This window comes from Pelobates fuscus, chromosome 5 (genome assembly GCF_036172605.1).
Source record: "Pelobates fuscus isolate aPelFus1 chromosome 5, aPelFus1.pri, whole genome shotgun sequence".
NCBI lineage: Eukaryota > Metazoa > Chordata > Amphibia > Anura > Pelobatidae > Pelobates > Pelobates fuscus.
The window spans coordinates 268,982,620-269,007,558 of NC_086321.1; the positions used below are offsets into that span (position 1 = coordinate 268,982,620).

At 40.8% G+C, this 24,939-nt stretch overlaps 1 protein-coding gene across 1 annotated transcript in view; it reads right to left on the reverse strand.

Moving 5' to 3' along the window:
- Positions 1–372: 372 nt before the first annotated feature.
- TSTD2 (thiosulfate sulfurtransferase like domain containing 2) overlaps positions 373–24,939 on the reverse strand; it is a 28,637-nt gene continuing 4,070 nt past the window's right edge. Inside the window, exons 2-9 of the mRNA XM_063457255.1 lie at positions 19,875–20,203; positions 18,772–18,880; positions 9,297–9,422; positions 8,138–8,243; positions 7,938–8,056; positions 6,239–6,397; positions 2,159–2,297; positions 373–677 (exon numbers count right to left, since the gene is read on the reverse strand). Of these exons, the coding sequence (XP_063313325.1) occupies positions 448–677; positions 2,159–2,297; positions 6,239–6,397; positions 7,938–8,056; positions 8,138–8,243; positions 9,297–9,422; positions 18,772–18,880; positions 19,875–20,203 (1,317 nt within the window). The 3' untranslated portion in view covers positions 373–447. The remainder of the gene's footprint in view (positions 678–2,158; positions 2,298–6,238; positions 6,398–7,937; positions 8,057–8,137; positions 8,244–9,296; positions 9,423–18,771; positions 18,881–19,874; positions 20,204–24,939) is intronic.

Genomic DNA, 24,939 nt, shown 5'->3' on the forward strand with positions numbered 1-24,939 from the left:
CTGACAGCACAGCAGTAGTGTGGAAGGTAAATTATGCAGAAGTCTTGGAAGGTTAATTATGCAGAATAATGTTACACATATATGTTTGCTCTCAATTTGGCCGGTACATTTCATAGACATGTTATGCCCTTTAATTTGCACTTCAGTTTCAAAGTCACAATTTAAGTAATAAAATCTCTCATTATGCTATGCATGACAAGTGCACTTTACAATAACATTTACATTTCTATATATTATATCCGTACAGAAGACCACTTGGTGGCACAGATACTGATTCATTGAAATTGTATACTCTCATCTTAATCCAATGAAAAGAGATGCTTGTGGATTTTTTTGTAGACAGACAAAAACTGCTGTTTTGCTATGACAGATCAGGTTGTACAAGTGTTATGGCAAGTTACAATCGCCAATCCTGGTGTAAACAAATGTGAAAAATAATAGTTCTGGTTAAACTATCTCTGTTGGTATCTTGGGTCTCTTTTCTGTGCATTCACATTCCTCTCTGAAGTGTTGCTGGTGATCCCTAAAATGAGTCTCAATTCCCTTCTCTTGGCATGTGGGACAACATGCGGTGAGGCCTCTGTCCTGACATAGCATGCATGTTAAAACTAACTGGCAGCAGCGTGTTGTGGAGCATAGCTTGTATTTGTCCCATGCAGCTCCGCAATAACGACAATCTGAAAAAGTTTAATAAGGTTAATAAAGGCATATTATACAAATACAGAAATACAAACATAGTATAATAAATTACTATACTAATTCTCTATGTAAAACTTCAAATGGCGTTTCCAAGAATGCAGCTTGCTTCATCCAAACAGATATAAAAAATGTACTATTTCAGCTAGGAGCTCAATACAGTAAGGACTAGAGTTCTGCTGTAAAGTCATTCAAGACTCAAAAAATCCTGTCTTAACACACACAGATTTAAATGCTCCTTTACTCCATGAAAAGAGGAAGGTATATACTGCCAACAAACCTCTTTGGAACAGGGACAGTTGATGGCCACACCTTTTGTTAAAATGTGTAGTTAAATCACGATAGTGTTTCAATAGCATTATTCCAGACTAAAAAGTTTCTAAAAATCAGAAAGATAGTTGCAATTTGCAAGTTTTGCATCAATGTAAATGACTTTAATCCTTTCACCACCAAAATGTTTCTAAAACATGCCACTAATTGGTTGAATAAAGAACTAAAACACAAACTGCAAATGTTATACAAAAATAGCCACTTGGTTTGTTTGTGTTTCTGGTACTGAATAAATTACTAAAATACACAAAACTATAAGGCTGGTGAATTAGCTCAGTGGGCTAATGCATCATCAGTAGAATTTGTTCAACCCTTGGCAGGTTTGGATGTTGGGCAAAAAGTAACATCCCCAGGACGTAATTGGAAACCAGAGTAATCTGAATGTAGCTTTGCTGGTTAAGTACTTTGTTATTATTATTATTAGGGATCATTGTCCATTGACTCTGTATAGTAAAGCTGATGCAGGACAATGCACATTTACTGATAATCACAGCCAATAAGCATGCTTTTACACAGTGAGGGAGTTTAAGAATGTGTGGGATAGCTATCCTAGACTTAAGATAAGGCTAGGGACTAATGAAAGTATTTATAAAATTGCGAGACTAGATGGGCCGAATGGTTCTTATCTGCCTTCACATTCTATGTAACTACTCATTTTCATTACAAGTTGGTCATTCACGTATTAGTTCCTTCAGTATATGTGTGTATGAGGGTTACTGTGAAATCTGCTAATTTGATCGAAAAATTACATGGATTTTTATGGTGCAAGCCTTACTCAGATGGCTAATTTCTTTAATGGACACTGTGATGCTAACGAAATTACAATTGTATCTATCATGGCAGGCACAACTATAACAATACCTATGTGAACTTGTTTTGGAATAGGCCCTTCATTTGAAGGCTTCATTTGAAGGCCTTAGGAGGTAATGATATAATGCTGTGTTGTGATTGTTAGGACTGTGGTATACTTACTTCAGAAGTTAATAGGGAGCGAGGTCTGAAATTTGTAAATTGCACAAAACACTTGAACACTTTTTTTTTTTTTTAAATCATCTCAAAGTTTTCTGTATAAAGTTTTTATTTATTTTTTTAATCAAATTACAATTATACCATGGTTATCCAATCTACTTACTTGATATGATGTCGCTGTTGGAAGAAATGGTATAACGTCCATCAAACACAAAAAGTTTCCCACGGAAAAATCCGTCTGGAAACTGTTCCAGATATTTATGGATCCCCCCTTTGAGCTGGTAGACTTCTTTGCATGACGCCTGTCCACAAAAAAAAAAAAAAAAAAAAAAAAAAAAAAATGGGAATATTCAACTTAAGGCTACAATATTTTTATTGCCAAACCATTTTTATATATGTGGAAAATGTAGTCTCGGCACAAAGGAAAGGAACTGTGTCAGGAAAAAGTCAAAATGTGTTGTTTTAGAAAAAAAAAAATAATAATAATGTGTCACTCCAGAATGGAATTGCCCCTACACTTTCTAAAGAATCAAACAAATGAATCCAATATTTGGTTAATATGGGTTTAAACTGGATATGCTCAGCACTGCCACAGAAAATAATGTGAGTGCCATGACTGGCAGAAATGTTTCAGCTTCTTTCTGCTATGGTGGCTGCTCACTCAGAACATGCTAAACTTGGAGATTTACAAACAGAGAAACTTTATAGGCATGTTATCACTTAAGACGTGTGGCAGTTTTACATTATATATCTCATGAAGTTCAACTCCAGCCTGATTTGTATTTTAAATTTTTGGACCAAGTCCATTTTTAATGCAACGTTTCAAGCACCATAACTACTACAGCAGGCTGTAGTGATTATGGTGCAAGAAGTGCCCTCCAATGCAAGTAGTCAAACCATTTTCTGCGGTCTAGTGGGCACACTGCAATTGTTATGCTGTTTAGGGTGGTTCCTTTAAGGCTGAAGCACATTTGTTTAATGCATACCGGAGATAATGCCTTAAAAACACTGAAAAAAACAAAATAGCTGCAAAGTCTTCAATTCACCTTTATTCTGGCCTGGCTAATGACACTGCCTGAGGTAGAATTATGCCTATGGCAGCAAAGTGCTTTATGTCTGCATGTGCAGCGTTCCAAATTAAAATGCTGCATAAAGTGACTCCAATAACCATTACCACTTCAAATCAGTACAGTTGTTGTGTTGCTTTCAGTAACCTGAAGTAGCTGGCTAAGTTTTAATTAGTCAGTGATAGGGGGGCTGAGCTTGCGGCTGAGCTGGATTGATGCTCGATCGATGGACTCTGTGCATATCCCCGGTATACAAATGATATTGTGCTGTTGCAGAGCCCCGAAAACGTTGACTTTGCTACAATACTCACCATGGGCCGAAAAACAAAGAAAACAGAAGCCTGATATGCTTAGATAAGGCATGAACATAAGAGTTCTTCTCTTTCAGGCCCAAGGAGCATATAGGCCCAAAAAATTGTCCAACTCCCAGTATTTATATTAAGCAAGGTAAGTGTTGTCCATGTGTTTGGAATGTCCCTTTAAGGTTTAGACATGCACAATCAAGGGCAGTAACTTAAAGCAATTGAATGATTTCTATCACAGACAGAAAGACAAGACAATCACACCAAATTAAGATTCCTAAACACAATGTTTCAATTATCTGAGAAGACAAATTCCTTCAGCAGGGGGTCTCTGAAACAATGAGGAGGATCTCATACAGAAATAGTCTCCCACCCTCATGCAAATTAAGCCTTGTTTTCTTTTCTGTTGTCAATTTATATTTCAATTTTGTGGTATTGTCTTATTAGAAGTAGCAATTGTTAAATAGCTTTTCATTACTTACTGTCTGTGTCCAGTGGCGTACACATGACCAATGGGGCCCTGGTGCGAAAATTGATCCGTGGGCCCCCCCCAACCCCCCGCGCTTACTCTGGTGGGCCGGGGCCGCAACACATTGCGGCGGGCACCTGGTCGCAGGGGTTGCAGGGCTGCGAACCCTGCGACCGCGGTATGTACGCCAGTGCATGCAGATGCACACACACTTAAAGGACCACTACAGACACCCAGATCACATCAGCTCAATGAAGTGGTCTGGGTGTCAGGTCCCTTTAGTTTTAACCCTGCAGCTGAAAACATAGCAGTTTCAGAGAAACTGCTATGTTTCACTGAGGGTTAATCCAGCCTCTAGTGGCTGTCTCACTGACAGCCGCTAGAGGCGCTTCCGCGATTCTAAGACACTGAACGTCCATAGAAAAGCATTGAGTAATGCTTTCCTATGGGCGGTTTGAATGCGTGCGCGGCTCTTGCCGCGCATGCGCATTCGGAGCTGAGAGGCGGAGGGATCCCCTGCGCCAAGGGAGTCCGGCGCTGGAGAAAGGTACGTGCTGAAGACACACACACACACACACTCACAAACAGATGCATACACACTAGCTAACAGACACACACATTTACTGACAGAGATACACTCAGCGACAGACATACATACACACTCACTTACAAAACATACACTCTCACTGACAAACACACACTCACTAACAGACATCAAACAGACTCACTAACACACACACAAACACACTCAGTAACAGACACACACAGTAACACACTCACTGACACTCACTAGCAGACACACACTCAACAGACACACTCACTCACTGACACTAACAGACACACACACTAACACTCACACTCACACTAACACGCACACTAACACACACAAACACACTCACTAGCAGTCACAAACACTCTAACACACACACACACTCACACTCACACTAACACTCACTAACACCAACACTCACTCACACACACACACTAACACACACACACACTAACACACACGCACACTAACACACACGCACACTAACACACACGCACACTAACACACACGCACACTAACACACACGCACACACACACACGTTTTTGTTTTTTTTATTTAATCCCCCCAGCCTCCTTACCTTTTGGAGTGCTGAGGGGATTCCCTGGGGTCCAGTGGTGCTGCTGGGCTCCTGGGGGGGGCGGTCACCCGGCGGGCAGTCAGGCTGGCGGGCACGCGAGGGAGCACTCTCCCCTGAGTGCTTCCTCTTCAGCTCCCTCGCGCGCCGCGTACTGATACCGGCGCCGGAAGATGACATCATCTTCCGGCTCCGGTATCAGTGCGGTGCGTGAGGGAGCTGAAAAGGAAGCACTTAGGGTAGAGTGCTCCCTCGCACGCCCGCAGGACCGGCCGTGGGGTGACAGCAGGGCCAGCCTCGGGGGGCCCGGAGGTGGCCGGCTCTAGGGCCCCCCAGGAGAAGAGGCTGGCCAAGTGGCTACATACCGGGTCGCAGGGGCGGCCGGGCCCCCTGGTGGGCCAGGCCCAGTCGCAGCCGCGACCCCTGCGACCCTGGTATGTACGCCACTGTCTGTGTCCATCTGTAACACAATACATTTAAAAATTTTCACTGTGAAAACAGAGTATACATTTTGCACAAGAAATAGCATTTCTGCTATTCATACTGCATGCACTCTTTGACAAATGTTTACAACAATATTGAAAGGATCACTATAGGGTCAGGAACACAAACATGTATTCCTGAGCCTATAGTGTTAAAACCACCATCTAGCCCCCTGGGCCCCTCATAGCAAATTCAAGCCTGAAGCTGTAGATCTGCATGCTGTTTGCCTCAGAAAAAACAAGCTGCTGACATTATCAGAAGTGGTAGCCTCCAATCCAATCACAATGCTTCCCCATAGGATTGGCTGAGACTGACAAGGAGGCAGATCTGGGGCAGAGCCAGCATGATTCAAACACAGCCCTGGACAATCAGCATCTCCTCATAAAGATGAATTGAATCAATGAATCTCTATGAGGAAAGTTCAGTGTCTGCATGCAGAAGGAGGAGATACTGAATGTCTGGATGCGTTTTAGGCAGTCATGACCCAGGAAGGATCTCTAACAGCCATCTAAGGAGTGGCCAGTGAAGTTATCACTAGGCTGTAATGTAAACACTGCATTTTTTTTTTAAAAAAAAGAGTGTTTACAGTAAAAAGCCTGAAGGTAATGATTCTACTCACCAGAACAAATTCAATAAGCTGTAGTTTTTCTGGTGACTAAAGTGTCCCTCTAAAAATATCATAATATTACTGCTATATCAGTTAAAGAAAAAAAAAATAAACTCCCCATAAACAGACATTTAAATTGATCAATATAAAGCAGTAGTGGGCTGCATCTTATATTATTCAGTGATGTTACCTTTGACTTGAGGTAAGCAGAGCCACGTTCACAGCGGATTCCACCCGTACAATACATCAGTACTGTTTTATCTTTAAATAACTCAAGGTTTTGATCAACATAGTTTGGGAAGTAGCTGAATTTCCTGATGTCTGGGGCGAGGCAATTTTCGAATTTTCCCTAAAAGAGAACATTGAATGAGCAAATGTGCTGAAGATAACTTTACTAAAGGCAAAACAACCACATTCATGGGACTGTAAAGGCTGTGATCAATTTTAAAATATCTAACTCAAATGAGTGTTTATGTAACAGAACACTGTAGAGTTAGGAATACAAATCTGAACAAACCATGCACACGTATTCAAACTTTAAACATTAAATCTTTTCGGCTCCCCTAGCCAAAAGGTGTGTCCAGCAATGCAATCTCACCAAGTTTATAAATGATTATTACTTATTTTTCAAAGTTTTTTCTTGCTTTATTTTGGATTGTATATTTGCTTACTGTTTAAAATACTAATAATTATCAAGTGATGCATGATGTACTTATGCAAACTTTGCAGTTTCTAAAGAAAACGGGTTAAAAGGACCCCTTTGAGATGAAGTGGTATGAGTTACAATAGTGTTCCTTTTAGTTACACCTTGGGAACAAACAGTTATTTTTCAATCTATGTGGACCTTTAGCAAACGTTTCAATGGATCAACACCTCACGTTTGTGCACCCATGGAGTAACTTAAAGGGACACACTTGACACCTATGATCCACTTGATACAGCAACACTCAATAAACAAACAGATTAATGTTATTGCAAAATTAAATAGTAACCTAAGATCCAACTCCTCTCTTGTGACCAATCATTCCACTACATTTTACACCATTTACTTACAAAAAGTGACATGGTTATTCACCAATATGTAAAATATCAGAAAGTTAAATTTAAATTTTAGGCCAAAAAACACTGAATTGGAAAATATTTCATGACAGCTACATGCTAATTTGATCTATTTTGGACTAAAATTGTAATTCACTTTGATTTTCCTGCAATACACAATTTGGTAAATAAGCCTGAAGCAAGATGGTTCCAGGAAAAACCAACATGATAGAAAACTTGTAAAGCAGACATGCATAAGTGCACCCACACGTATGTTTATTTAAACAAGGGAATTAACAACCACATTAAAAATAGAATGGGCGTCATATGTCACACAGTAGGCAGACCAGAGGAGGAATGGACAGGGACAATTATTTACATCAGGTAAAATGGAAAAAAAAAAAAAAGTAGGCAACATAATAGACTGAAAAAGTAAAGAAATCAATTAAAAATAATAAAAGTTAATAAAAAAAAAAAAAAAAAAACACAAGACATAGGAGGCAAGGAGATTTCACTTAGAGGAAAAAAGGCTATGCAACAGAAATTGAGACAAGAAAAAGGTGAAAGGGGGACTGCAAGATTTAAACATGTGAAAGACAAAAGGCATATGGACATCTAGCCACAAAAGGGAGAACAACCAGTAGCTAACCCATTTCTATGTAGTGATATATTTAAGTGACAATTTTAAAAGTATTGCTTCCAGCTACGGTAATTTGTTTTTTACTGTTTACTTCTTATTCTGAGCATGCTACTTTAGATAGATAGATAGACAGATAGACACAGTAACGCACAGTACTCAACAGAAAAATTACACAAGCTATTTTACTTGGTTTTCTAGGAATTCCACTTACTATTTTGCTTTCGTAAAAGTTACGGCAGTCTAGTAAAATAGTGTTGTTCTTTTCTTCTTGAGCTTCAAATAAATACTTTCCCACTTTTTTATGAAATTCTTCTGGAGAGAGGTGAACAGCTAAAAGCAAAGAGTTACAAATAATGTTTCGACAGCTCTACGTAGAATGAGTACTTTAGCTTGCTGAGACTAGTGAAATACCTGTATCTTTATAGGAAACTTGAAGTGGATCAATTCCCATTGGCACAATCTCTTGGAAAATACCAACTCGAAGGTCTGGAAAACACTGTGCTCCACCATCACTTGTCTGTGGAAAGTTGTAGAAGTATATATTTGTTAAAAAAATCTTTGCAGGTTCCTTCAGCTATTTTTTTTATAAATTATCACCCATCCTTGAGCTTGCAAATTTTTTTTATTCTTGACTTTGAAGGAAACAACTTTTTTTCATTTATCATTGTATTGCATTAAATAAGGTGATTTAACTCCAGTGTCTTGCAATGTCATGCATTCCAACACAAACAAGCCATTGACCCCTGAGGCATTAATAGTGTTTGACATAACTTAAAAGGGACACTACAGCGTAATGTGAGTACAGTCAGTCCCTGCAGGCTTTTTGCTGTAAACACTGACTTTTCTCTAAAAAAGTCAGTGTTTACATTACAGCCTAGGAACACCACTCCTTAGACGGCCACTAGAGGTGCTTCCTTGGTTAGTGCTGCACAAAGTGCAGTCCTGACGTTCAGAAGCTCCACGCTCTGCATGGAGACGCTGAACATTCTTTATGGAGATGCACGGATTCAGTGCTTTTCTATGAGGAGATGCTGATTGGCCAGGGCGGCGTTTGGCTCCATCCCCCACGCTAACTCCTATGGGAAAGCATTGGATTGGCTGAGATTGTCAATTCTGATGAGCTCAGCCAAGGAGGCAAATCAGTGCGGTGCCAGCACCAGTAGATTTTTTTGTCCTAGCTTGTTGCAAAATTGTGCTTCAAACTGGGGTTTTTTTTTTTTTTCCTTTTGGATCAACAGCAAAAAACAGGTGTGAGGAAGGCTGAACTTGATGGACGCAAGTCTCTTTTCAGCTATCTAACTATGTAACTATGTAAGTAGACCAGTGCTGCGCTGGAATAAAAGTAGGTTTTTACTATATTTAAGGGGAACAATTAGTGTCAGGAATATAAGTTTGTTTTCCTGACCCTATAGTGTTCCTTTAATACTTTGTATGAATTTGCTTTAATAATCCATATTTGTAACAAATATTTACAGCCTACGTCAGGAAAAGGTGACTCTACTAGAAAAACATTTATCTTGCACATTTGAAAATCAGCACAGGCTAGCACTATTAAAAACCTCCAACTTACCTTGAAATCTTCCAAGGACATGATATTCTTAAATAAAGGAAGAGACAGCATAGTGTTGATGTAAAGCTTGGTAGATAGCTTGCTTCCTCCCACTGTTCCATTTATTCCTTCTGTAGCAATGCGGATCTAGGAGGCAAAGACAACATATATTAGATAAGATAATCATATAAGGCAGTGCTGACTTAAGCTATTGTACCATTGGAGTATTGGCAGGGAACCAGAGTAGAGAATCTTGGTGCAGTTTATGGGCTTTCTTCCACCATATATAATAGAGGGCAATAATATTTACAAATAAAAGAAATCTGAACAAATATCATGTATTTTACGTAAATAATAAAACAAAATTTTTGCTCTAAGTAATCCCTAAAGGACCACTATAGTGTTAGGAGTACAAATATATATTTCTAAAGCTATAGAGTCCTAGTCACTGTTTAAATGACAAGGGCCAGCGCTGAGAGGGTTAAAATGGTGAGTCTTTTATTCCGACTAGCAAGGGTCTCCTTACTCAAGCTTTGCCTCTTTGCCTGAGATCAACAAGATTGATGATTTCAGCCAATTTACTGCTTTCCATGGGAAGGCATTGGGAGGCTAGTGCACATGCGCAGCAAAACATTGTGCTACATCTGATTAACAGAACATTGAGACCATCTGATTAACAGAACATTTTTTTTTACACTGCTATTTTACAGAAGAGCCTCTAGGGGCTATCATATGACAGTTAATAGATGCAAGTTAATCCTATAAAAGAAAATATTGTCATTCCTGTAGAAGGGGTAAGGGTGCACATGACACCCAGAACTCATCATGAGATGAAGTGGTTTGGGCGCCTATAGTGATCCTTTAAGGATTTCTTCTATATTACTCATGTATCGGGAAATAATTTCTGATTAATTTAGGCTCATATAAGAATATTGTTTTAGGTCCTGTTTTACATGCAACTTATCTTTGATAGTTGATTCAACACATTTCTATATTATTGAGCTGGAGAATGGGGAATAGTAGCATGCTGTATAGTGAGCTGGAGAATGGGAAATAGTAGCATGCTGTATAGTGAGCTGGAGAATGGGAAATGGCAGCATGCTGTATAGTGAGCTGGATAATGGGAAATAGTAGCATGCTGTATAGTGAGCTGGAGAATGGGAAATGGTAGCATGGTGCGCAGTGAACTGGAGAATAGGAAATGGTAGCATGCTGTATAGTGAGCTGGATAATGGGAAATAGTAGCATGCTGTATAGTGAGCTGGAGAATGGGAAATGGTAGCATGGTGCGCAGTGAGCTAGGGAATAGGAAATGGTAGCATGCTGCACAGTAAGCTGGAGAATAGGAAATGGTAGCATGCTGCGCAGTGAGCTGGAGAATAGGAAATGGTAGCATGGTGCGCAGTGAGCTAGGGAATAGGAAATGGTAGCATGCTGCACAGTAAGCTTGAGAATAGTAAATGGTAGCATGCTGGTGTAGTGAGCTGGAGAATAGGAAATGGTAGCATGGTGCGCAGTGAGCTAGGGAATAGGAAATGGTAGCATGCTGCACAGTAAGCTGGAGAATAGGAAATGGTAGCATGCTGCGCAGTGAGCTGGAGAATAGGAAATGGTAGCATACTGCGCAGTGAGCTAGGGAATAGGAAATGGTAGCATGCTGCGCAGTGAACTGGAGAATAGGAAATGGTAGCATGGTGCGCAGTGAGCTAGGGAATAGGAAATGGTAGCATGCTGCACAGTAAGCTGGAGAATAGGAAATGGTAGCATGCTGCGCAGTGAGCTGGAGAATAGGAAATGGTAGCATGGTGCGCAGTGAGCTAGGGAATAGGAAATGGTAGCATGCTGCACAGTAAGCTTGAGAATAGTAAATGGTAGCATGCTGGTGTAGTGAGCTGGAGAATAGGAAATGGTAGCATGGTGCGCAGTGAGCTAGGGAATAGGAAATGGTAGCATGCTGCACAGTAAGCTGGAGAATAGGAAATGGTAGCATACTGCGCAGTGAGCTAGGGAATAGGAAATGGTAGCATGCTGCACAGTAAGCTGGAGAATAGGAAATGGTAGCATGCTGCGCAGTGAGCTGGAGAATAGGAAATGGTAGTGTTATGGACAGAAGAATTAAACCAAAATGGCTATTTATTAATGTCTATTTATTCTGTGTTCACTGTGTAAAAAAACTGGTTTCTAGAGTAAAAGCTTCCCTTCCCCCCTCTGTGTACTCAGTAACTGTTTCCTCTGCAAATTCCTCTTTAGCCGGGGCAGCAGCTGTCTCCTAAGCTGCTACCTCACCCCCCCTTCCCATCTGAGCAAGCCTCGTGTAACAGCTTCTTTTATTAACTTCTCCCCCACTTCCTTTGTGCAACTAAAAGTTCTATAGAAACATGCCACATGTAGTAAAATGGAGCTAGGATACAAAGAAATGTCATGTGATGATGCTGGGGTCACGCCCAGTAGGGTGGGTTTAGACAAAGACCCCTTAGACTGTTAACCAATGGATAAATGATACTGTATGCTAATTGTGATTCTGTACATGACGTTTTTCTGCTTTAAAAGGGAATTGCACCCCCTGCAATAAAGGCCTCTCTGGAGTTCTTTCAAAACCTGCAATGTGTCCGGTGTGATTTTACTTCCAGAAGACATGTGCATGCATTAATCAATTTGGAAGGTGTAGATAGACAAATAATCAAAGTTTTCTTTGATCCAAAACATTTGGCGCCCGAACAGGGACTGAAAGGGTTATTGTTCTCCATTTGAAGCCGTATAACTTCCAAAGACAGGAGAACAAAGGATTCCCAGAGATTGGGAACTGAGTCTGATCAGCTCTCCATATGGTAAATTACTTACCTATATTTTCCTTTCTTTGGACTCCGTTTGTTCTCCATGCCTTCACTTCTGCTTCCTGTGGATAACATCTTCAGACAGGTATTTAATATGCCCAATAATGTCCCCTTTTATATAGAACAATCTGTCATAATTGTCTATCTACAGCCTAAATCCTGAGTGTGAGTTTTTTATGTGAAAGTGTCTGTTTGAGAATCTGTTTTACTTTCTTTTGATTATTTGAGGTCGGGGTGTTGAAACCTGGCGTTTGTGGACGGATTATATTAATTGTAAATCCTGGCGTTGTTTTTATTTTGAGATCGGGGGGTTCATAAGACTACCCTGGCATTTTTGGCCGGATTATATTAATATTTTAATATTAAATCCTGGCGATTCTCTATTGTTTTTATTTTAAGTTCGGTTTTGGGAAATACCAAACTGGCGTAATTGGTTTTAGTTTGTTGAAATAATAAAAACAACAAACAAAGAGTTAAGTTGTTGTATGTGTGCTTGAGTGTGAGTTTCTATGTGTGTATGTACTGAGTTTATTTTAAGGAGTCTATTTTCAGCTGGCATTTATTTTAAAGAATTTGTGTGCTTTGGCATATATATTGTGCTTTTGCATGTATACTGTTTTTTTGTTTGGTTTTTTTTTTGGGTATATGTTACTTGTTATATATTCTATATGTGTCTTGTAGTTCTCCTATTCTATCTTTTGTCTTAAGGAGAGCTGTGCTTAGGCACTCACATGGTTAAAAACTTTGTGCTTGCAACTAACTTGTCCCCCCCCTTCCACCCCTCCCTCTTTCCTTTGACTCGCTCCTTCCTCTGAGTGAGGTTTGTCCAGTTGGAATTCCTTTGTTAGTGATATGATTGCAAGTGTATGTGTAGCTTGATGTATCCTTGATTTATGTTTGTGTCCTTACTTATTTATGTAATGTAACTCCTTGTGTTTTTGTTTGCAATGAATGTAGAGTTATTTCCTGTTCTTTTGTATTCTTTATGTTTCTGTACAGCACTCATATAGTTGAATGGGTGATATGCTTGTGAGCCTCAGTGAGGACTGTGTGTGCTGGACAAATATTCTAGTTAAGAACTTTATGTAATCACAGGGACTGATTCTAATTTCCCTGAAGCTCAGTTAAGTAATGAATTGTAATTGCTAGAGAAAAAAATAAATAAAAAATAAATAAAAATAAAAAAAAAGTACTTTGATGGAAGTTGGTTTTATTCTTAGATATCAAGAAATGAAGGGGTTACACTAACTTGTGAAGAGGCAGAGAGAGGAGTGCAGATTCGACCCCCTCCTTTTTTTTTCCTTTAGGACTATAACTACTTAACTATTACAGTTATTTGTGTTTGGTGCAATAACCAACATTATTTAAGATCTTGCAGATATTTGATTCCAGAGTTAAAAACCAGCACAAGAATAGTGATCTATGTGTGTTTGTTTGTTTGACTACGTTGTTAGTCTGTACTGTTTTTTTGGTTTTTTTTCCATTGTTTTTATGTATGTTATTTTGGTGTATGCAATTATACAGTAAACTCCATTCCTTTTTACGGAAGGAAAACCTTGTTACTTCTGGGGTTGAATTAAAATCTTTGATTTAATTCATGAGAATGAGATTTTAATATCATGACCAAAATGGATTACTGTATATTGTATACTGGACATACATGTGTTTTGGATATACAGAAGACAATGGAATAGTATATGAGAATGGATGAGGCAGATTTACTACTATCCACAGCCACGCCTACTCCTAACTTAACATTACTTCCACTCTTACTATGCCCTTTTACTGTAGAATTGCCCGAATCCTAATGACCCATTCCACTTCATGGAGTGACTTGTTTAAGCCTAAGATAAATTGGCTGATTAGGCTACCTGTATTACCAATGTCCTCCACGATGAGTTAGCATCTGTGGAAAGTATCACTTCAGGGTGTCCCAAATTTTCCTCTGACTTAGATTTCAGTACATAATAAGGCCCATACCCATCGGCTATATGTGGCCTTGTATCGCAGGCCACATGGAATCTATTTGTAGCATGCAAGGCCTGCCTGACTCCTCATTCCTGTCTAATATTGTTCTCTCCTGCATACATGTAGCTGGCTCTCCTTGGAGTAGCCTGTTTACTAAGTCTTGCTTTGTAGTTACCTCTACCTGTCCAATCAATCTGCTAGGTGCAGATGTCCTTCCCCCATTTGCAGGCCTCTAACACCTTTCTGCCTGATGGCCAAATTCATATGTCTGAACCAATCTCTGCTGCTGACAAAACAGCCCTCTGCTTATTATTTCTTCTGCTCCACATAGTGAAACCTGACCAGGAGGCAAGGGTCCTAGCTAGTTGCCCCAATACCCTTACCTGAATTAGACAGGCCCTGAAGATTTTGCACACCTCAATGTTTTCCCCACTCCAAGTTCCTGTGAAGTTGCTCCCAGGGGCCAGCCTGTCCCTTAAGCCATACTACCCCCTCTCTATCCTCCGCCCCGAAGCCTGTCCAAGCTCATGCTATTCCCTAACAGGTTAAGGCTCTGGTGTCAAATGGTGCCTTGGTTCCCTGAGACTCTCTCTGCAATATCCCACTTCTCCCTGTAATAGACTAATCCTGTGCTGGACACTGTCACCATGCAGAGATGACACTCTATTACCTGGCCACTCTTCTACCACTTCCCAGGGGGGGGGGAAATGAGATGACACTGACTCTATTATTTTCAGCCTTCTTCCTCATTACATCTTGTGGTTCAGAAGACCTGTTCCTGTTGGTGGAGATGAAACTCACCATAACAGATCTGTTCCAGATTTGCTGTCACTACAGTGGACCAAGTATCTCACCTCAACAATGTCTGCACAAGAAGCTGAGCTATAGGCTCTCACCACAGCATGCAAGACCTCTGAAGGAAGACACGACAATATCTACTCTGCAACAAGGTATGCACTAGGTGTGGCACATGACTCCGGAATGAATCTGGAACTAAGAAGATTTCTTACAGCAACTGGCACACCAGTTAAGTACAGCACGGCTAAAAAGAGCTGATGGATGCCCTACACCTTCCTGAAGGAGTGGCCGTACTGAAGATAAAGGCTCACGGAAGATTGAACTCAGAGGAAGCATGTGGCAACTATTTGGCTGGCCAAGCTGTCCAATAAGTTGTAAGTGCACTAAGGGAAGTGGACAGAAGAGTGTCTGCTGAAGAAACTCCCATATTCACCATGTAAGATCCTACCCACAGACCTCAAGCTCCTGAAGGAAAAACAAGCAGCTACTGACCCTGAAGAAACACAAGCTGGAAACAGAAAAGGGCAACCCTTGCAGACGGGCTGTACCCCAACAATTTAAAGTTCTGCTTACCCAAGAACATATACTCAGCAGTGGTCCAGTGGGCCTACGGAGCATCATATCTGTCCAGAACCTTCATGAACTCTTTTGATCAGCAAATACTCTGAAATACTAGGAATTGCCTCTCTGACCAACAGTTACTGTAGATCTTGTGCCATTTGTGCCAAGGGCAACTCAGGAAGAATGGAGGAAAGCCCCAAGCATCTAGCCAAACTTCAGTATCTCTTCCAGAGGAGTCAAGTTGACTACACCCAGAATGCCAAAGAGTGGCTGGTTCAAATATGCATTAGTTATAGTAGACATGTTTTCAGGATGGCCAGAGGCCTACCCAGCCACCAAAGTGATAACCAAGACCACATGCTGAGTAGTGCACCTTGAAAGTTACAGGGATCACCAACCCTGTGGATTCATCATTCCAGAATAAAGCCTGCCTCTGCTTCATGGGAAGTAGAATTTGTTGATCTTGACAATTTTTGAAACTCCATTCTTAAAGAGCAAAGATACTTGCTGAAGAAAATATCAACAAGTGGGTGTTTTGATGGCCATAATAATGCCTGACCACCTGTCATCGATGGAAAGCCGAATACCCTAAAAGGGACCTCGTGAAACTAAAGAGAAACAGACGTACTCCTTACTCTGCAGCCCTCACGCCTGAGGTGCCTACGCACAGTCGAAGCTTCTTCAGAATGATCTGCTTATCTTGAGTTTGTGGTGATATTAATATTGAATTTTTAAATGATCTGAGTCTGCTAGTATTAGGGTAGCATGAGACAAGATTTATAAGATTAAGAATAAGTAAATGTGCCCTAGCCAATATTATGTCCATACACATAATACATGACAATCATCAAGGTACTCTTGACATACCACATTCATGCTCCAGGAAAAAAAAAAGGAACACTCCTATAAAGGGCGGTGTTACCCACACATATATATTAATGCCATAGGGGTGTCAAGGGGGGTACCAACTGATTTTAAGGTAATAAACTAAGTTTGAATCTATTCTCCCAAGCATTACAGCTAATAAAATCTGAATTGGAAGGGAGGAGGTTCATACAATAAACAGGAGACCTTTTACTTATGGGACATGTAGGACTCACCTGAATGGGTAAGTGCCACGTACATGACTGTTAATCCCCTCAAGCCATACATTAGGACTTTAAAAGACATGGTAGTCATCCCATATTTGAGGATACTATGACTGTAGAGACAGATTTCTCTGACACTAACTTGTGACTTGAATGGATGAAATACAATGCTACTACACATAACAAGTCTACTGCTATGTCTGCGGAGGAGCGAGGCCTCACCCAGGTACTGTATCCCTGAACCTTCCTCCGGATATGAGGTATGCTTTTTAAGTCTCTACACTATATGTAAACCTAAGCGGTCAGCATGCGAGTCATGGAAAATGAATACCCAATCATTACTAAAAATATTAACCCAGACGAAGGCATCCAGGGAACTATACTGGTTATGGGATATATGGTGGTATAGGGCGGTTACAAGCTACCTCTCAGATGACCTTCCAGAATAGAATGGCCTTATAGATGATTTTGGCAGGAAAAAGGAGAGTATGTAAAAATACTCCCAGACACCGTGACATGCTGTACCTATATCCCAGATAATACAGGCCCTAATGGTAAGGTAACGTTGGCAATAGAAAAGTTAAAAAGTTTATCCAATGAACTGAAAAGGAATTCTGGGGCCACAGATCCATGGGAAAGATGGTTTGGATGGATGTCTGGATGGCAAGGTGCTCTGGCCCAAATAGGTGTTGCCATTTTAATAACGATAATCATCCTCGCTCTTCTTGTTTGTTGTGTATTACCTTGTCTTAAGAAATGCCTACAAAAGACAGTTGATCAGACAGTCGACCAGACCACCCCGACCTTCCTTCACCAAGAGATTGATGACATAGACCGTGATACACCACATACACCCTTACAGTCCCACTGCACTAAATCAATAGCTACTTCCTCTTAAGGACATTCAGGGATAGCGTCTGTCTCTACGGGCAGAAGTCTGTCGCGGAAGAAGTAGTGGACAAGCTGCTATGGGTAACCCGCACAGTGAAGCGTTCGAGGCCTGTTCAGACAGATGTGCAAGATAGCCTTTTGTTATTTTTCTATAGGGACAGTATTAGAGTTAGAGATAGTAGTTATTAATAAAATAGCCATTTTAAGGGGGGACTGTTATGGACAGAAGAATTAAACCAAAATGGCTATTTATTAATGTCTATTTATTCTGTGTTCACTGTGTAAAAAAACTGGTTTCTAGAGTAAAAGCTTCCCTTCCCCCCTCTGTGTACTCAGTAACTGTTTCCTCTGCAAATTCCTCTTTAGCCGGGGCAGCAGCTGTCTCCTAAGCTGCTACCTCACCCCCCCTTCCCATCTGAGCAAGCCTCGTGTAACAGCTTCTTTTATTAACTTCTCCCCCACTTCCTTTGTGCAACTAAAAGTTCTATAGAAACATGCCACATGTAGTAAAATGGAGCTAGGATACAAAGAAATGTCATGTGATGATGCTGGGGTCACGCCCAGTAGGGTGGGTTTAGACAAAGACCCCTTAGACTGTTAACCAATGGATAAATGATACTGTATGCTAATTGTGATTCTGTACATGACGTTTTTCTGCTTTAAAAGGGAATTGCACCCCCTGCAATAAAGGCCTCTCTGGAGTTCTTTCAAAACCTGCAATGTGTCCGGTGTGATTTTACTTCCAGAAGACATGTGCATGCATTAATCAATTTGGAAGGTGTAGATAGACAAATAATCAAAGTTTTCTTTGATCCAAAACAGTAGCATACTGCGCAGTGAGCTAGGGAATAGGAAATGGTAGCATGCTGCACAGTAAGCTGGAGAATAGGAAATGGTAGCATGCTGCGCAGTGAGCTAGGGAATAGGAAATGGTAGCATGTTGAGCAGTAAGCTGGAGAATAAGAAATGGTAGCATGTTGAGCAGTAAGCTGGAGAATAGAAAATGGTAGAATGCTGCACAGTGAGCTGGAGAATTGGAAATGGTAGCATGCTGTGCAGTAAGCTGGAGATTGGGAAATGGCAGCATGCAGTGAGGTAGAGATGGAGAAATGGTAGCATGCTGCTCAGTGCGCTAGAGATGGAGAATTGATAACATGCAGCATAGTGAGCAGGGAAAGGAGAAAAATAAGCATGTATCATACTGAGCACTGAAGGTGGATATAGTAATTAAAGCCCATAAAAAGAAAAGAAAAAGGAGACAAATCTGTACTCTTCTGCATCTTTTTACATAAATGAAAGTGCACATTGTGGATAAAGAATATAACACTTTGATTACATTGATTAACGCTCACTTACCTTGCCGGTGAGATGCAGAAGCTGACACAAAGCCCTTTGCCAGTTGCAGACCCACTGAGGGTCTGTTAATTCACAGTAGCAGTAATATAAGAGCACTTCACCTGGTTCACTGTCAGACAAAACAAAAGCAGCAGGTTAAGGTTTCTTAAATCTATACTACAAAGAAAAATAAACCATTTTGCCCTAGTTTAACCAAGCGGCCTAACTAAAAGGCTAAATAAGACAAACAAGGTTTTGACAGCCACTAGAGGCAGTCTTAGTCCTGCAATGTAATTGACATTGCAGGACTAAGGGGGACTGGGACATTGCCCCCAGACCACTTCAATGAGGTGAAGTGGTCTGGGTGCCTGTAGTGTCCCTTTAACCCCTTAAGGACACATGACATGTGTGATATGTCATGATTCCCTTTTATTCCAGAAGTTTGGTCCTTAAGGGGTTAATCCGCACATATTTGTTACAGCTAGGAAGGTGTAGATAAGGCTGTGATTTAACTATTACATGGCAAACTGTTGAGCAGTGAGACTGCAAGGGAATGATATATTCACCAAAACTGCTTAATTAAGTTAAATGTTTTGGTGCCGTAATGGAGAAGCCTATGATTGGAAAAAAAGAGTGGAAGAAGGGAGTGGAAAGGACAAACAAACAAAACAAAGTGCTATGGAAAGAGGCAGGAGGGGATCTGTCTGCATGCGCTCTGCCTGCAAGGGGAAGATTTTTATGCCTGTCGGTAGTGTGCAGTGCACACTGACGACAGACTTTTTTTTGCACAGAATTGACATTGGCAACCCAGAATCAAGGGCTGCCAATGTCACGTATGCAACCAGCCCCAGCACACAATTAACAATAACTCTGCATGTGCAGTTTTTCAAACTCACAATCTGCACTTACTGGCTCCTACCACCATGACCACTTCAAATTACATGAAGTGATCATGATGGTTGGAGTAACCCTTTAATACTTTATAATAACCCTATGCCACAAAAAAAAAAAAAAAGGAATAGTAGTGTGCTTCCTGCAAACATTATAACGTTTACATGTGCTTTCTAATGAGTCTTACAATCATGTCTACATTACTTTGCAGGAAATGTAACTGTCTGCTTTACCTTGTCAGGTCATCTTGGCTGAAATGACTTGTGTCTGGCAACCAGTCGGAAATCTCACATTTGTAGCAGGAAATATCCCTTGAAGAACATATATTATCGGAGAGGTCAGTACATGGCACGGCGGTGGAAGCTTCAGTTCTAATAAGTTGTTCTAGAACGCTTTCAGTTCTTTGTAAGATGTCATTATCATGCTGAGCAGCGACATGTTTGTGTACTGCTGCCTGGTGCGTAAACTCCAGCTCACAGCATCTCCACCGAGTCTCGTTCCCATAGCCAGATTGAACCAAATCGGGAGCTTGCTGCAATTCTTTGACAAAAAGAGCAAATGCCTGCAGATGAAGAATAGTGTTGCTTTTTTTGACCTTTTGAAAGTAGCTTAATGGGAATGGAATAATTAATTCAAAATACACAAGAAAATTAACACAGTAGCAGTAATTGCTTGGAATACATTCTACAGAAAGCGAACAAAAAGGAGGAAAATAGGAAGCCTAGAACGAGCACTCAAAGTATAAGAGGATAACCCTAGGGAAACTACCAAAGTAGTGAGAGACAAAACGGAGAAAGGTGAGTGCCCTAAATAGTTAATACATAACCTTTAATAGTGCATTTAAAAATTGGTAATACCACCAAAAAAGGTAAATAGAAAACTGTAATAATTCCGGTAGGGAACAAATGTCTAAGAAAATAGATCATAATAAACATGTGTCCATAAACATTGTAACCTTACCAGAAGTGTCTATTACATATTCCAGCGTGAGGGGGGTTAAACCCAAATTTGTAGATCCCTACAACGTCAGAAATAAAGGAGGCTTTCTTAGTAAGATAAAATATAGAGGACCTGTGCAAAGGTTGCCGGTATCCTCACTGATGTAAAGCTAAGTACTAAAAGGGAGATGGTTTAGCACAATCATCAGTCAGGGGTGAACTCCCCAATGTCTGTTAACGTTCCAACGTTTTAGGGTAAAGCCTCTATATATAAATCCCTAAAAGCGTCAGAAATAAATAAAATGATACACTGATCAAACAAAATCTGAATCTATAGAGAGGTCCTGTTCAAAAGTTTTCAGTGTCCTCTCAGCAAAAAGCCAGGTGCAAAAAAGCGGTAGTTTTGCACATATTGGAATAAGTATATACTGAGACCTCCTAGGTATAAGGCGTCAGTATACTCACTTCACCATATATTGTAGGCATAAATAGGTAACGAGTAACACAAATGAATAGAATAAATTCAATCTTAAGTATAGGTGGATGGGCGATCGTAAGGGTTGGGATCTCCTGAATAGAAATCACTAATGCACCCAATACACAGTGTAGCCCCAATTAATAATGTAGCTTGAATGCTGGCATAGTATACACCTGTAAATCTCGTTTAGTGCCCTATATAGCCTTGTGTATATATGGACGGGTACCACAATCAAAAGTGTACCCTAGATAAATGATACACAAATAAATAAGTGAAAATACTTAAGACTAAACCAGGAAGGTCAATGTTAAAGTCGGCCAGCAGGGTAGCCAATAATAGAAAGGTATGGGCTGCTAGTTCATAGCAGTGGGAACATAGCCGCTAGAACTTGTTCTTCCCAGTCAAAGCTCAAGTCAGCTCGCGAACCATAATACCACTAACGCCATAGTAAGAGAGAAGTGGTGATGAATCTGGATCGTCGAGAGGCCCCTGACGCGCGCGTTTCGCCCGCAGCTCATCAGAGGGGAGCCGATGTGCGGGAACTGGACCGATATTTAAAGGTAGGTGGTGAGTTTTCATTGGTGGAAAACAAGACAGACGTCAGCCGTTACCAGCCTATCATCGTCAGGTAAGGATGTGATGTAACTGAGCGGTATAGACGTCAGACAGGTTAACCCCTTATGGGTCTAATTGTAAAACATAGAGAGAGAGAGAGATCAAGAACACTCTCACCCTTACGATAGAGGGATGAATGTCAATGTGGCCCTGGGTAAGTATAAATACTAGCACAATATAAATGGGCAAATAACATGTAAAAGAATATTGCGGGCTGTACTTCAAGTTATTAATCGAATCAAAAGATGGTAAAAAGCAATAGAAACAGTGAAATATCACTGCCGATAGGGGAATGGTACATTTAAAAGTGGACACTAAATAGGATATGGTACGAGAACCATCCATGGGAACCCAGTTGATATACCGACTGTAATTGTGGATATACTTGGATCATGATCCCGTCCTGTATCATAGATATATATATATATTGGAGGTTCACGCAGTGAACAAGTCATATCCCTGGGTGAACATCCCTTATGTATTGGACGTACAGCAGTCTTTGGATCGTGCCATGTCGTATATCATTAAAGTGTTGTCCATAGGTGAGTGTATGTGTTATCCCATGGGTGACGAGTAACCAAGAATGGGTACGACAGGCTGCGGGTCTCACCATGTCGTATATCATCACCGAGTATCCATAGATGAGAGTGTGTTTTTATCGCATGGATCGAGTGTAACATGGAATTGACTCTGGATTCAGGATATGGGTACCAGGGAAGGGTGACCCCGAGATTTATTATGGGTAAATGGCAATACTAAAATAATAATGATGAATGGTGACCAGAGATGCAGTGCTTATGTGAAAAATAATTATAAAAAATAATGGATGAATAAACATAATTGGTCCACAGAAAAGTGCTGATAACATCAATCACCAGGGGGGGTGCTGGTAACATACAAAGGAGAGAATGTCACCTGGGGGGGGGGGTACTGGTGACATACACAGGAGGAAATGTCCGTACCCTGTTAACCTAGCAGAGCCCAAAAATGGGGTGGATGAGTCCTAATTAAAGAGATTGACAGGGGAAAACTCGACACTGTGAAGTGTATGGTAATAGCCCAATGAACCGTTGAGATATGAAACAACTTCCTCCCCGATGGTGAGATGGGGAAGGAGACGCATCTACTGGAGGTCTGAAATGTGGCAGTAGATAACTCAAACGACCTTTACTTCCCTGGTGACACATTATAGGACTGTAATGAAGATACTCTGCTTAGTATGCAGGCAGATTCCGTGGTAGCGGGTGTAAGGAACCAGGCGGGCTAGTGGATAAATGGGGTGAAGTTAAATTCTTCATTCATCCCCCTGGGTTCAGAGTTCTAAACTCATAAATCCACTTGGACTCTTTCTGGAGAAGAGTTCAATTGAAATTGCCTTTCCTGGAATTTTGAGTCACTTTTTCTAAGCCTTGGAAGGATAAATGATTTGGGTTGCCGTCATGAAAGTGGCGAACATGGTTCGCTACGGGAGTGCTTAGGTTCAAGTTGGTGACAGAGTTTATATGCTGAAGAACACGTCTCCTGAACTCCTGATAGGTCTTCCCTATGTATTGGGTACCACATGAACAAGTTATCACGTAGATGACACGTGTAGTGCTACAGTTGATGAAATGGTTCACCCTGAATTCTTTGGAAGTTTGGCTACATCTCACCATTTTTGAGGTTTTGATGTATTGGCACGCCTTGCAATGGCCGCATTTATGAGTCCCTGTTGGAGCCACCAACCAGTTTTTAGTGGGTGTTTTTCTTTCTAAGTAGCTGTGAACCAGAAGATCTCTAAGATTTTTTGATCTGCGTGCAGTGATGTTTGGATAGGGTACTAGACTAGTATCTAAATCTTTGTCGTATTGCAAGATAGGCCAATGTCGGGTGAATATATCTTTGATGGGTTGCCATTGATCATCAAAGGTGCCTATGCATCTAATCGTTGGTGTAGTGGGAGTGGGTCTTGTTGATCGTAAACTAGTGCTTCTTTCTTGTGTCAAAGCTCTCTGGTACGCTTTCTTGAGGGTCCGGTTTGGGTATCCTTTGTTTTTGAATCGGATACGTAGTTTGTTGGCCTCAGCTTTGAAGGACTCCTCACTGGAGCAGTTTCTTCTTGCTCTAAGATACTGTGCATAGGGGATTCCGGCCTTTAGTCTCTGCGGATGGAAGCTATGCCAATGTAAAAGGCTGTTTGATGCAGTACTTTTCCTGAAAAGTTCGGTGTCCACTGTTCCATCAATATTGAGTATGATCCTAAGGTCCAGGAATTCCAAATGTGTCTCATGGATCACATATGTCAGTTTGAGTCCAATTTGATTGTCATTGAGCTCATCCACCATATTGACAAAGGATGGGATAGAACCAGTCCAGAACAGCAAGACATCGTCGATATATCTGATCCATTTGTGGATATATTGGTGGAACTGACTGATGTCTTTCAGAATGGTTTCCTCCCACCACCCAAGATATAAGTTCGCATAGCTAGGGGCACAAGCTGTGCCCATAGCGGTGCCAACTAATTGTAGGTAATATTTGCCGTCAAAGACAAAATAATTGTGAGTTAAGATGAACTCCAATAGTGCTAGTATTAATTCGATTTGTTCAGAATCGTATTTGCTAGATTTCAGTAGAAAATAAGATGAAGCACGTAGTCCTATTGCATGTGGAATGTTGTTATACAAGGATACAACGTCTAAACTTGCGAGTAGAGTATAAGGTGGAACCACTAGATTTTCCAGCATCAGCAGTGTTTGTTTGGTGTCCTGTACGTGTGATTCTAAGTTGATAACAAAGGGATGAAGGAGTTTCTCTATAAATTTGCTGGCTTTTTCTGTCAGAGAGTTGTTGCCGGAAATGATTGGTCGGCCGGGAGGATTTGTAAGAGATTTGTGAACCTTCGGAAGGCAGTAGAAAGTGGAGATGGTTGGGTAGTTATTAGGAAGCATAAATTGAAATTCTTCCTTGGTGATTATGTTCATCTCTAGTGCTCTGGTTAGCATGGTTCTTAGTTCAGTGAGGAACAGGCTAGTTGGATCTTGAGGGAGTACTCTATATTGGGTAGTGTCTTTTAAGTGTTCCATGCACATGTCCAGGTAGATCTTTTGGTCCATTATCACAATGTTTCCTCCTTTATCAGAAGGTTTAATGATTAGGTCTTTGTTGTTGGTGAGATCCCTTAGTGCCTCCCGTTCTGCTTTGGTTAGATTATCCCTGAAATTCCCTGGTGGTGGAAGTGATTCTAAACATTTTGTCGTCATCTGGACAAATAAGTCCACGCTTGAT